The 13,506-nt window shown below is 42.4% G+C and overlaps 1 protein-coding gene across 9 annotated transcripts in view; it reads left to right on the forward strand.

Moving 5' to 3' along the window:
• tns1b (tensin 1b) overlaps positions 1-13,506 on the forward strand; it is a 312,092-nt gene that overhangs the window by 84,434 nt on the left and 214,152 nt on the right. Inside the window, exon 1 of one of the 9 annotated variants that reach the window (XM_014164407.2) lies at positions 7,713-8,277. The exons of the other annotated variants lie outside the window; for them this stretch is intronic. Within the exon in view, the coding sequence (XP_014019882.1) occupies positions 8,197-8,277 (81 nt within the window). The 5' untranslated portion in view covers positions 7,713-8,196. Of the gene's footprint in view, positions 1-7,712; positions 8,278-13,506 lie in introns of those variants that run through there. 9 annotated transcript variants of the gene reach the window in all.

Genomic DNA, 13,506 nt, shown 5'->3' on the forward strand with positions numbered 1-13,506 from the left:
AACAGGACAGTTAACACGTGCTGCCTGCTAATTTTCAACTTGTCAATTTCAAATTATTTTCTAACAAGTTGTATTTTCTAACAACAGCTTGAATTAAGGTGTGTTCCACCTCCTCATTAATTCACATAATAGTAGCCCATTTTGAGGCTTTACTGAGCCGGACAAACTTCACTCTTCGAGGAGAGCCCACGCACTTCACCAATGTTTGCGCAGCACAAGTCTGCAGACATTTGCACAGTCTTGCACGAATTGGAATATATTCTGGCTGGTGCTCGCATTGCCCTCCTTGTTGTTTTCCTTACAAATATTAACTTTGGACACGTGTGTGTTCTTATCAAAGTCAGTTCCTTATTTTTTGTATATCGTGTTGTCGTTTCTACTGTAGGCATATACAATATGTATGTAGCATGATGTATTTACAGTTTTATTCACATGTTTTCAAGTACTGGTGACAAATAATGCATTCCGATTATTGCATACAGTAGATTGTAATGGACACCTATGATGTGTGTAAAATAGTTTTTAGGTTGTACTGATTATAATGAGCTAATGCTAAGCTATTTGCCAGCTAAAGTTGAAGTCGGAAGTTTACATACACTTAGGTTGGAGTCATTAAAACTCATTTTTCCACCACTCCACAAATTTCTTGTTAATAACAAACAAAAGTTTTGGTAAGTCAGTTAGGACATCTACTGTGTGCATGACAAAAGTCATTTTTCCAACAATTATTTACAGACAGATTATTTCACTTATAATTCACTGTACCACAATTCCAGTGGGTCAGAAGTTACACTAAGTTACACTAAGTTGACTGTGCCTTTAAACAGCTTGGAAAATTCCAGAAAATTAAGTCATGGCTTTAGAAGCTTCTGATAGGCTAATTGACATCATTTGAGTCAGTTGAAGGTGTACCTGTGGATGTATTTCAAGGCCGACCTTCAAACTCAGTGCCTCTTTGCTTGACATCATGGGAAAATCAAAATAAATCAGCCAAGACCCCAGAAAAGAAATTGTAGACCCCCACAAGTCTGCTCCCAAGGATGAACCAATTTCCAAACACCTGAAGGTACCACATTCATCTGTACAAACAATAGTACACAAGTATAAACACCATGAGACCACGCAGCTGTCATACCGCTCAGGTATGCATGTTCTGTCTCCTAGAGATGAACGTACTTTGGTGCGAAAAGTGCAAATCAATCCCAGAACAACAGCAAAGGACCTTGTGAAGATGCTGGAGGAAACAGGTACAAAAGTATTTATATCCACAGTAAAATGAGTCCTATATCGACATAACCTGAAAGGCCGCTCAGCAAGGAAGAAGCCTCTGCTACAAAACCACCATAAAAAAGGTGCTTTGCTGCAAGAGGGACTGGTGCACTTCACAAAATAGATGGCTGCATGAGGAAGGAAAATTATGTGGATATATTGAAGCAACATCTCAAGACATCAGTAAGGAAGTTAAAGCTTGGTCGCAAATGGGTATTCCAAATGGACAATGACCCCAAGCATACTTCCAAATTTGTGGCAAAATGGCTTAAGGACAACAAAGTCAAGGTATTGGAGTGGCCATCACAAAGCCCTGACCTCAATCCTATAGAAAATTTGTGGGCACAACTGAAAAAGCGTGTGCGAGCAAGGAGGCCTACAAAGCTGACTTAGTTACACCAGCTCTGTCAGGAGGAATGGGCCCGAAATTCACCCAACTTATTGTGGGAACTTGTGAAAGGCTACGTTTGACCCAAGTTAAACAATTTAAAGGCAATGCTACAAAATACTAATTGAGTGTATGTAAACTTCTGACCCACTAGGAATGTGATGAAAGAAATAAAATCTGAAATAAATAATTCTCTATACTATTATTCTGACATTTCACATTCTTAAAATAAAGTGGTCATCCTAACTGACCTAGACAGGGATTTTTGCTTGGATTAAATGCCAGGAATTGTGAAAAACTGAGTTTAAATGTATTTGGCTAAGGTGTATGTAAACCTCCGACTTCAACTGTATGTGTTGCGCCTTGTTTTTTGACATTATATAATGCATTCTGGGTGTCACGTCAACATCTGTCAGACCAAAGATGTTATAATGAGGTGAAGGAATGGTTCACTCATCTTTCGGGTAAACTTCCCGGAAGTGAATGAAGGGTTGTGAATGATCGTAGACGACACACCCCCTTCAACATGCATACTATAAACAGACCATCCTCTTGTTATCTTTGGTTGATGCGGAAAAAAACATTGCGGCATGCATAGACTACCCATCGTCATAGTACTTTAAATTTCTAGAAAGTATTTTACATCAATGGTGAGCTCAGCTGTGGTGTGATTAATTATAAATAGTAATTGCTATTAGCTAATTCATATTGTAGTTTCTGTCAGCCGAGAGTTATAAAAATATGAACGCTTGTGTTATGTCAATCTTTCTTTAGTTAGCGCTAGGACAAATGTAGCCTACATTTTCCGGTTTGGATGATTGTGTTATACTGTAGCTACTTCTGTGGATGTCTGAACATTGCATCCAAAAATAAACTGGTCACATTATGGACATAACTTTGTAAGGACTGTGTTTGTGCAAAATATTTCTGTGAAACAACAGTGTGGCCAGCCCAAATTCTGATTGTTGCGTCAATCGAAACTGGACGTTCTAAATAAGCGTTCTAATCACACCGGTTTGAGCGTATGCTGCAGGGACCACCGTAGAATGATCACACCTGTTTGTTGGTACCTGTGAAAAGGTTAATGTTATAAAGGTAGTCAACAAACTAGAATTAAAACATATAGAATCATGACAATCATGAGAATCGCAATACATATCGTATCGGCACCTAAGTATTGTGATAATATCGTATTGTGAGGTCAATTCCTATCCCTCGAATCTAGTACTGAAAGCATGAGCTACAGCTAGCTAGCACTGCAGTGCATAAAGTGTGATGAGTAGTTGACTAAAAGAGAGGGAAAGACAATAGGTAAACAGTTTTGAATAAATACATTTATCCTAGCTAGTTGGCTAGCCAATACTGCAACTCTTATAAGTCAAGCAAGCTTTTGGTTTCATTAATTTATTGCTACCAGGGCCCGCCGGTGTAACTGCTTGCTTTACACTGTACTGCATGATTGTACATGGATTGGATTGGATTGTGGGTTTACTAACACGTTAACCTCTACGGGATCGGTGACCCCCCCCCGGGACGGTTGAGCTAATGTGCGCTAATGTGATTAATATGAGGTTGTAAGTAACAAGAACATTTCCCAGGACATAGACATTTCTGATATGGGCAAAAAGCTTATATTCTTGTTAATCTAACTGCACTGTCCAATTTACAGTAGCTATTACAGTGGAAGAGTACCATGCTATTGTTTGAGGAGAGTGCACAGTTATGAACTTGAAAATATATCAATGAACCAATTAGGCACATTTGGGCAGACTTGATACAACATTTTGAACAGAAATGCAATGGTTCATTGGATCAGTCTAAAACTTTGCACATACACTTCTGCCATCTAGTGGCCAAAATCTAAATTGTGCATAAATTGGAATAATACATAGTGACCTTTCTCTTGCATTTCAAAGAGAATGGAACAAAAAAAACACAAACACAGATTTTTTTATCTTCGTATTATCTTTTACCAGATCTAATGTGTTAAATTCTCCTACATTCATTTCACATTTCCACAAATTTCAAAGTGTTTCCTTTGAAATGGTATCAAGAATATGCATATCCTTGCTTCAGGTCCTGAGCTACAGGCAGTTAGATTTGGGTATGTCATTTTAGGAGAAAATTGAAAAAAAGGGTCCGATCCTTTTAAGATTCTGTTCTGTCATTTTATTGCGATTTCATGTTTTGCAAACATATTTCTCACCAAACAGAATGTCTGCTGCAGGGGGATGCCATGAGGAAATTAGTTTTGATCAGTCATGGAAATAAAAGTGCTGAAAACAAATTGGCTTCTATTTAAAAAGAAGATGGAGAACAAACTATAGAAGAAAAATACTGGATTTTGGTGCAGGTACAGCAAACTACCGCAAAAATAATATTGTGATATTATCAAAATGATAAGATACAATATATCTTAAAAAATAATATCCGTATGTAACCTTATCAAATTTTCACCCCATCACTACTAGATCCATTTTCTGATCCTTTGATTGGATGGACAACATGTCAGTTCATACTGAAAGAGCTCTGATAGGTTGGAGGATGTTCTCTAGAAGTCTTCATAATTACTGTGTAAGTCTATGGAAGGGGTGAATGTACCCAGAGGATGGAAAATAGCTGCCTCCGGCTTAACCAGGGCACTACCCTAGAGAGTGCTGTTGAGGCTCTGTAGAACTTCATTGCAAAACAGTGTGTTTTAATCAATTATTTGGTGACGTGAATATATTTAGTGCAGTTTTATCTAAAACTTTTTTCAATGTTTCACTACTTAAATTTTTCGGAAATTTTCCTTCTCTGAGGATCCTTCACTGACACACACACACACGCACGACGCACGCTCACACACACGTACACGCATGCACACACATAGAGAGGATGTGTTTGTCCTTATTTATCTTTATTCCTGTATGCCTTCTATCCATGCTCCTGTAGATGATGGTTTGTGATACTGTCACATCTGATGACGTGTCCTGTTTCATTCACCAGGCTGGGGAGCGGGGACTGCTGGCGACTGGGGCACTGATCTGAAGGGATAAAGGGGGTAATCATAGCTGTCCTGCTGATAGCTTTGTCCACACTCTGTCCTTATCAAAGGCACAGGGGGATGCCTGTAATGTGCACTGATCTGGTGATTTCCGGAGATGATGCTGTGTGTGTGTGTGTGTGTGTGTGTGTGTGTGTGTGTGTGTGTGTGTGTGTGTGTGTGTGTGTGTGTGTGTGTGTGTGTGTGTGTGTGTGTGTGTGTGTGTGTGTGTGTGTGTGTAATTAGCCCTATGTCCCTGTTTTATGGACACATGCAGCCTTACGAGAATTTGCAAAAGCGATATAGCAAATGTCCACCAGGGGCCACTACGCCTTGTGAGTGGGAAGAAACCTATTTTGAGACAATTGTGTCTTGAGTTTGTGTCGCAAACATAAGATTTCAGTCATGAAGATCATATTCAATCACGTCATATAAAAAACAGAGGAAAGCCCAAAAAATTGTCAGAGACTCCAGTCACCCAAGTCATAGACTGTTTTCTCTGCTACAGCACGGCAAGTGGTACCAGAGCGCCAATTCTAGGACCAAAAGGCTCCGTAACAGCTTCTACCCCCAAGCCATAAGACTGCTGAACAGTTACTTGACACCCCTCCATTTGCTTTGTACACTGCTGCTACTCACTGTTTATTATCTATGCATAGTCACTTCACCCCTACCGACATGTACAAATTAACTCGACTAATTTGTACTCCCTCACATTGACTCGGTACCGGTACCCCCTGTATATAGCCTCGTTATTGTTATTTTATTGTGTTGCTTTTTATTATTTTATTGTGTTACTTTTTATTATTTTTTACTTTAGTTTATTTGGTAAATATTTACTTAACTCTTTCATGATCTGCACTGTTGGTTAAGGGCTTGTTAGTAAGCATTTCACGGTAAGATCTACACTTGTTGTATTCAGCGCATGTGACAAATAAAGTTTGATTTGATTTGCAGACGGGACAGTGATTTTGAGAGTACAGGACACCCGTGAAATGGTTGTCAATGTTATGCTGGTGTTTCGCTGGTGTGCCCCCCCCCCCTTTCTAGTTCATGGCTATGCCTGTGTTCCTAAGGGTGCATCTTATGGTTGTAATGGTTAGATCCAAAGTCTTTGACCCTTGACCCTATGGAATTCGGTTGGTGCTGTCCCACAAGGATTAAGTGGGAAGTTCTCCTTAACAGACCTGGGTTCAAATACTATTTGAAATCATTTAAAATACTTTATCTGTGCTTAATTGAGCTTGCCTGGCGCAATGGAACCAATAGAATAGTCACAAAACTGCAACCCCGCTGTTTAGCAAACGCTAAAAGAACTTGAAAGATTTCAGATAGTATTTAAACCCAGGTCTTGTCCCTTACCACTGGGTCAGAGCACTTACACATGAGGATGAAGTAAACAAACAGAACGTTTACCCCAGTAACCCCACACAGGAGTGACCAGGTGGGAACTAAAGACGGTAGCAGGAGAAGGTTAGAGAGGGGCGTTGCTTCAATGACCATGGCATTCCACAAGTACAACTAATCTCTATCAGAGGAAGTCAACACCTAGTATAACACTGACTCAACCTCTACCCTGATGTAGTCTAAAACTACTACACCCTTTTCTCCACTGCCCCTCATGTGATCGTGTGTTTGAGAGGGTCAGTTTGAGCAAGGCTAGTCTATTATTTCCAAATTGTGATCACATAATGCGTAATTATTTGGGATGCAAGGGGATTTGTTGATCAGTGATTCTGCGCCCTCTGACAGTCATGTCGTCGATCACACACACGCAAAGAGTGTTTCATGATTTCTAGTAGCAGATTGGCACAGCACTTTACGTCCACTTTCTCCGCCGCCACAGAGACCAGAGAAGGAGGAGGAGAGGCAATCCCACTGAAAGACTGGTGGGCACTTTTTCCTTTTCTTTATCAGGGTTTATAGTGGAAAGGAATACTGTCTGGAATAGAAAGGTCAAACAAGTCATCATCGAGATTGTTCACTCCAATAATTGCTTTGTCACATACAGATAGTTCTATTGTGTCCCCAATTAAAAAACGATTGAAAACTCCAACCAATTGATAAAAAGTATTTGCGCCCATTCTACCCTCTTCTAGTCAAGAGCTCTACGTGAACATTGTGGTGTAGTAGGTGAAACATTAGTGGAAGGGTTCTGGACTTTAACACTGAAACACTTTAACACTGAGCTGGTTCATCTCGATAAGGTGACTGAGAGGAAATACCATGGGATTAGTCCTCTTTCATGCTGTGTGTGTGTGTGTGTGTGTGTGTGTGTGTGTGTGTGTGTGTGTGTGTGTGTGTGTGTGCATGCATGCATGCAAAAGATGTGAAAGGGTGTGTGAGTGTGCATGTGTGAAAGACGCACAGGGAACACTAGAGAGACTTAAAGCCAGGGCTAACGTGGCCCATTGATGACCATTGAGAACTTAATGAAGCAGTTTTTCTTCCCAGTCCTGCTGTGTTCTTCCTCTATAGTAGGGGGTCAGAGTCTTTTATTTCTCTTTTAGAGGGGGGCTCTTTGATTGTTGTGGCCTTGAAAGCAAAGAGAAAAAGCAATACGTCTTCCGGGCCTGGTCCTGGTTTATTTTGTGGAGAAAGCAAACTAGATGAGACCACCGAGAAGAAGAGATTTTCAGTCAAGAGTTTGACGGTACGGTGAGGGAGCCAGGATGGTCCGGACAGTGAAGCGGAGTTGAAACAAGCAGGAGAGTGGATATAGGGGATGCAGGGAGGGAGGGAGGGAAGAAGAGAGAGAAAGAAAAAGGGAGTTAATGAAAAATTTAAGCAACGTTAGCACAGACATGAGTGAGCACAGTTAGCTAGGGAAAACCAGGGAACGAGGGATGGGGGAGGTGAGAAAGAGGGAAGGAGGTGGAGAGGAGGGAGAGTTCAAGGAATGAATGAAATTAAGAATGAAGAGAGAGGAGAGGGGGTCGAGAGAGGGGCGGGTGGCTAAGAGAGGAGGGGGAGAGGGATGGAGAATAAACGGAGCCCCTTTTCTGAACACCTCCCCCTTTGCTCCCGTGGAGAGGAGCAGCCTGACCCCAAAAAGCTTTGTGAAAGTTCCCTCAGTGGAGGGAGACGGAAAGAGAGACACTGGAGAAAAGAGAGAGAGGAGAGGCACTGGGGATAAAATAAGAGTTGGGGAAAAGAGAGAGAGAGGAGGGACACAGTTGAGTTGGAGAGGCAGAGAGAGACAGAGACAGAAATATAATAAATATAAACAAGAAGCAAGTAAGTTACAGAGAGAGTGAAGGGGATCAAGTACGCATGTGAGAGAGAGAGAGAGAGAGAGAGCGAAAGACGGAGAGAGAGATTGAGAGAGAAAGAAGGAGAGCTGCAGCAGTCATCCTCTGGTTTTCCCTGACGTGTCATGGATTTGCGGTGCTGGATATCCCTCCTGTTTGGACTAGTTGGGAATCCAGTGGCAAGTCTGGAATACTAGTTGGGAATCCAGTGGTCAGTCTGGAGTAGCAAGAGCCATAGCAGCATCCACCAGAAGGAAGGAAATATGCCTTCTGTGTCTCTCAGCCTGCCCTCAGCCCTAGCTGGGCAAGCCCGCACCTGGGTCTGCCTCTCCTGCATGTTCTGGGTGAGCTGTGTTTGTCTGTAAATGTGTGTGGGTGGGTTGTGAGACTGTATGGGTGTGTGTGTGTTTGTGGGTGTATGCATGTGTGGGTGTATGTGACGGGTAGGGGGGTGGGGGTCTGTTTTTGTGTGTGTGTGTGTGTGTGTGTGTGTGTGTGTGTGTGTGTGTGTGTGTGTGTGTGTGTGTGTGTGTGTGTGTGCTCGCGTGTGTGTGTGTGCTCGCGTGTGTGTGTGTGCTCGCGTGTGTGCTCTCGTGTGTGGTCTTCCCTGTGGCTCAGTTGTTAGAGCATGGTGTTTGCAATGCCAGCATGGTGTGTGCAACGCCAGGGTTGTGGGTTTGATTCCCACGGGGGGCCAGTACAAAACAAAATGTATGAAATGTTTGCATTCGCTACTGTAAGTCGCTCTGGATAAGAGCGTCTGCTAAATGACTAAAATGTAAAAATCTAATGGTGTTTTTGTGTGTGGTGATTGTGTGTTTGGGGGTCTGTTTTCATGTCATTTCTCCAGGTAAACTGGATGGACTACACTTCCCAAGGGGATTATGTAGGGTGGTCAACCCATTGAAGTGGAATGGGGGTCTGAGGGCCTGTTGGCTGGTCTGGGTGGTCTGCACTGCCAATGGGGAGTGAGGGTATTAGGGTGCTGGATTGTTGGGGGGGGGAAACTTCAGTCAGAGAAGTTGTGAGAGAGAGTGAGCGAGAGAGGGATGACTGTTTTCACTTTATCTCTGAGTTGACCCATTCCTGTCATCTTTACCCTTCCCTTAAAAGCTGGTTCAGTCTGTCTCTCTCTCTCCCTCTCTCTCCCTCTCTCTCTGCCTGGCCGAGACACAAAGCTATTTTTGCTCTCTCTTGTATAATTTAATCTAACGTGTGTTTTGCTCTCTGCAAGGGGTGTGTGTTTGTGTGTGTGTGTGTGTGTGTGTGTGTGTGTGTGTGTGTGTGTGGCTTTCAGAGCTGTGCTGAGAATGTCCGAATGTTCAGAAGTATGAACGTGCACAAAGGCGTGTGGCTTTGGTCAGAGGGGTGTGTTTCACATTTGTGAACTATGTTCTACTACGTTCTTCCCATTACCCTTCATCAGTGACGTGAAATAACTGGACAGGTGAAAACAAAGTCTCCATAGTGGCCATGTCCACCATACTGGTAGTCTCTGTTTTCAGATCAACCCATATACTTTTAGAAGAACTTAATTGAGAGAGGAACCACGGTGCAGCTGATTGAGATGCAACCATGATGGGATGGCCCTTTGGTCTATCTCTGCTCTTCTGTCAAACTATGGTTCTAGAGAGACTTAACTGACCCCTTGATTAGTTAATCAGCATTATTCCCTTTAGGGGAGGGGGATTGTTAAAGGACACCAAAGCCCACCAGCTAAGCTCCTAGTCACTGATTGACTGCATTAGGAGGCTGTATAACAATGCAACTTACTTTAGGGTGAAATTCAATCAAACCTCTCTCAGTAACGTTCATGAAGAATGTTTGTTTACATAACCGCTGCCAGGCACACATCTTTTTATGAAACCTGGAAGCGTCTACCAATGAGGGGAGTCTATTTATCAGTACTTCAAAGTCATTCTGTGATTTTATTTCACTATTTGAGTCATACATTAATAAGGTATGTTTCTGGGTTTTTTTGTTGGTAAAGTCAGGGAATGGAGTATAGGCTGAGGTGGCTTGGAGACCAAGCTCAAGAGTGAGGGCCACAATGAAGAGTGATGTGTTTCCAGCTGCAGAAGCAGTTACTGTCTAGTGAAGGGAGATGCAGGAAACAGACCTCTATGAACCAGACTGGCGCTATCTGCTAGGCAAGCAGAAAGAGGAGGATCCTTTCCCCCCCGAAAGCCCAGAACGTCTGAACTGTCTTGGCTGAATTCAGATTTTTCTGCTATAGACAGAAACATTTCCTTTAGGAAAATAGAAAATTACATGAAATGACAGAAAATGACAGTCAAGACGCAGGAAATGAAGTCGCAGAAGACACTGGCCAACTGGAAGGGCAAAGTGAAAAGGGGATGGCATAAGAAGGTGCGAGAGAAGACCTTGCAAGAGGACAACATCGATACCTGAAACACCAATCTCAGGATGTTCTTCCACAATATACTTGTGAATTATTGATAAGGTCCACAATGGGTTTAGGGACAGTTTTCCAGAGTTTCTCAGAAAAGGGCAATGGCAAACAAATCAAGTGTCCTCTAAAAAGGCTTGAAAATATGCCAAGAAACATAATCCTGTCAGTGAGGGTCATTCTTAGGTTGCATAAGTCTTTCATGAGCAAGGTGACTGGAAGAGAATAGTTGTTATAAAGAGTGTACAATGTTTGAGCCCCAACAATACAGAAAAAGGACTTAACTCCGCCCAGAAGTATGATGTCACATGGGTACATTCCCTCTGCTCTACTCTATGAACCTTAGCGGTACTAATGGGAGTGGTTATTAGCCTGTGACATAATCCGTTTAAGTGCTGATAATGTATCAGAAGGTTAAGAACAAAACCTCAGATTTCAACTTGTGATGGAAATGCCTTTTTAAGTGGAAAGTGTACAGATTTAAAGAGGACTTTTAGTAGTGTATTAATGGCCACTTCTACCAATATGCAAGGGCTTAAGAAGGATTTTAAAGTAAACATTTCTTGCTGCCATGAGACTCTGATTTAAAACAACACTACTTCAGAGTGTCACCTACAACTATAAGCCAAAGCAAATATTGACCCTTGCCTAAACCTCCAAGCTGTCAAAGTGGTCAAATAGCTTAATGGAATGATCAATGTCCATTAACCTACATTGAATCAGTCTGGAGACCAGGACAGTAACTCTTCTCAGTGCAGGTCCAGAGTCAGGCTCATGCTGGGGTGTTGTAGTGGTCAGTGTCTCAAAGGCCCCAGTCTGGGGTACACATGTGTCAGAAACCTAATTCTAGATACGGTGCTTAGTGGGTTGGTTGAGGATTTTTCTTTCCTACATCTCTAACACCATCTCTTTTATTTTGATCTATTCTCCTCTCTGCTCATTTACCTCAGTCTCCCCCTCGTTCTATCTCTTTGTCCTGTAGCTGGATTGCCCCCCCTCCTCAGTTACTATAGGATTACCTGTGATTTGAGTGAAAGACAGTTGCACATGTGGGGCCCATTTGAAATATGGCAGTGTTTCTGTAATTGCAACATCTGGCTAAAGTGAGACTCTGAAGTGAAGACCACCACTCCTTCTCACTACATAAAAGGGTGTTTAAGACATTGGCCCACAGCCTTCCCTGGCCCTCCCGCCATCTCTGCATGGATTGGAACTACAATCTGGAATGGCTCTACGTTCCTGTCCCAGCTTGTTGTTTAAATCAAATCAACATTTATTGGTTGTGTACACAGATTGGCAGATGTTATAACAGGAGCAGTGAAATGCTTGTTTCTAGATTCAACAATGCAGTAGTATGTCTCGCAAATACAATACAAATACACAAATAATCAAAACATCTGAACAAGAAATCAAGAAATGACAGAACGGGTCAATTAACAATCCAGAGTATATTTCTATAGTTAGCATGTGTCAGAATCCAGCATATAAATAAGAGGTCTGTATTTACAGTATATCATTTGGAAAGAAAATGGTATGTACAGAAGTAGGTGTATTAGGATGGGCTATGTTGAGAATACAGTAAATACATACACAGTGAGTAAACAACAGTATATAAACAGAATATGAGGTGGTCAGCGTTTCATTACTATATAAACTCAGCAAAAAAAGAAATGTCCTCTCACTGTCAACTGCATTTATTTTCTGCAAACTTAACATGTGTAAATATTTGTATCAACATAACATGATTCAATAACTGAGACATAAACTGAACAAGTTCCACAGACTTGTGACTAACAGAAATGGAATAATGTGTCCCAGAACAATTTTTAATTTTTTTCACCTTTATTTAACCAGGTAGGCTAGTTGAGAACAAGTTCTCATTTGCAACTGCGACCTGGCCAAGATAAAGCAAAGCAGTTTGACACATACAACAACACAGAGTTACCCATGGAATAAACAAAAATACAGTCAATAATATAGTAGAAAAAGTCTGTATACAGTATGTGCAAATGAGGTAAGATAAGGGAGGTAAGGCAATAAATAGGCCATGGTGGCGAAGTAATTACAATATAGCAGTAAACACTGGAATGGTAGATGTGCAGAAGATGAATGTGCAAGTAGAGATACTGGGGTGGGTGGGGGGTCAAAATCAAAGTAACAGTCAGTATCTGGTGTGGACACCAGCTGCATTAAGTACTGCAGTGCATCTCCTCCTCATGGACAGCACCAGATTTGCCAGTTCTTGCTGTGAGATGTTACCCCACTCTTCCACCAAGGCACCTGCAAGTTCCCGGACATTTCTGGGGGGAATGGCCCTAGCCCTCACCCTCCGATCCAACAGGTCCCAGACATGCTCAATGGGATTGAGATCCGGGCTCTTTGCTGGCCATGGCAGAACACTGACATTCCTGTCTTGCAGGAAATCACGCACAGAACGAGCAGTATGGCTGGTGGCATTGTCATGCTGGAGGGTCATGTCAGGATGAGCCTGCCAGAAGGGTACCACATGAGGGAGGAGGATGTCATCCCTGTAACGCACAGCGTTGAGATTGCCTGCAATGACAACAAGCTCAGTTCGATGATGCTGTGACACACCGCCCCAGACCATGACGGACCCTCCACCTCCAAATCGATCCCGCTCCAGAGTACAGGCCTCGGTGTAATGTTCATTCCTTCGACGATAAACACGAATCCGACTATCACCCCTGGTGAGACAAATCCGCGACTCGTCAGTGAAGAGCACTTTTTGCCAGTCCTGTCTGGTCCAGCGATGGTGGGTTTGTGCCCATAGGCGACGGGATGTCTGGTGAGGACCTGCCTTACAAGAGGCCTACAAGCCCTCAGTCCAGCCTCTCGCAGCCTATTGGGACCCTGAGCATCTTTCTTTTGAAGTTTTTCAGATTCGGTCGAAAGGCCTCTTTTGTGTCCTACGTTTTCATAACTGTGACCTTAATTGCTTACCGTGTGTAAGCTGTTAGTGTTTTAACAACCGTTCCACAGGTGCATGTTCATTAATTGTTTATGGTTCATTGAACAAGCATGGGAAACAGTGTTTAAACCCTTTACAATGAAGATCTGTGAAGTTATTTGGATTTTTACGAATTATCTTTGAAAGACAGGGTCCGGAAAAAGGGACGTTTCTTTTTTTGCTGAGTTTACATGG

Source organism: Salmo salar, chromosome ssa21, assembly GCF_905237065.1.
Source record: "Salmo salar chromosome ssa21, Ssal_v3.1, whole genome shotgun sequence".
Lineage (NCBI taxonomy): Eukaryota > Metazoa > Chordata > Actinopteri > Salmoniformes > Salmonidae > Salmo > Salmo salar.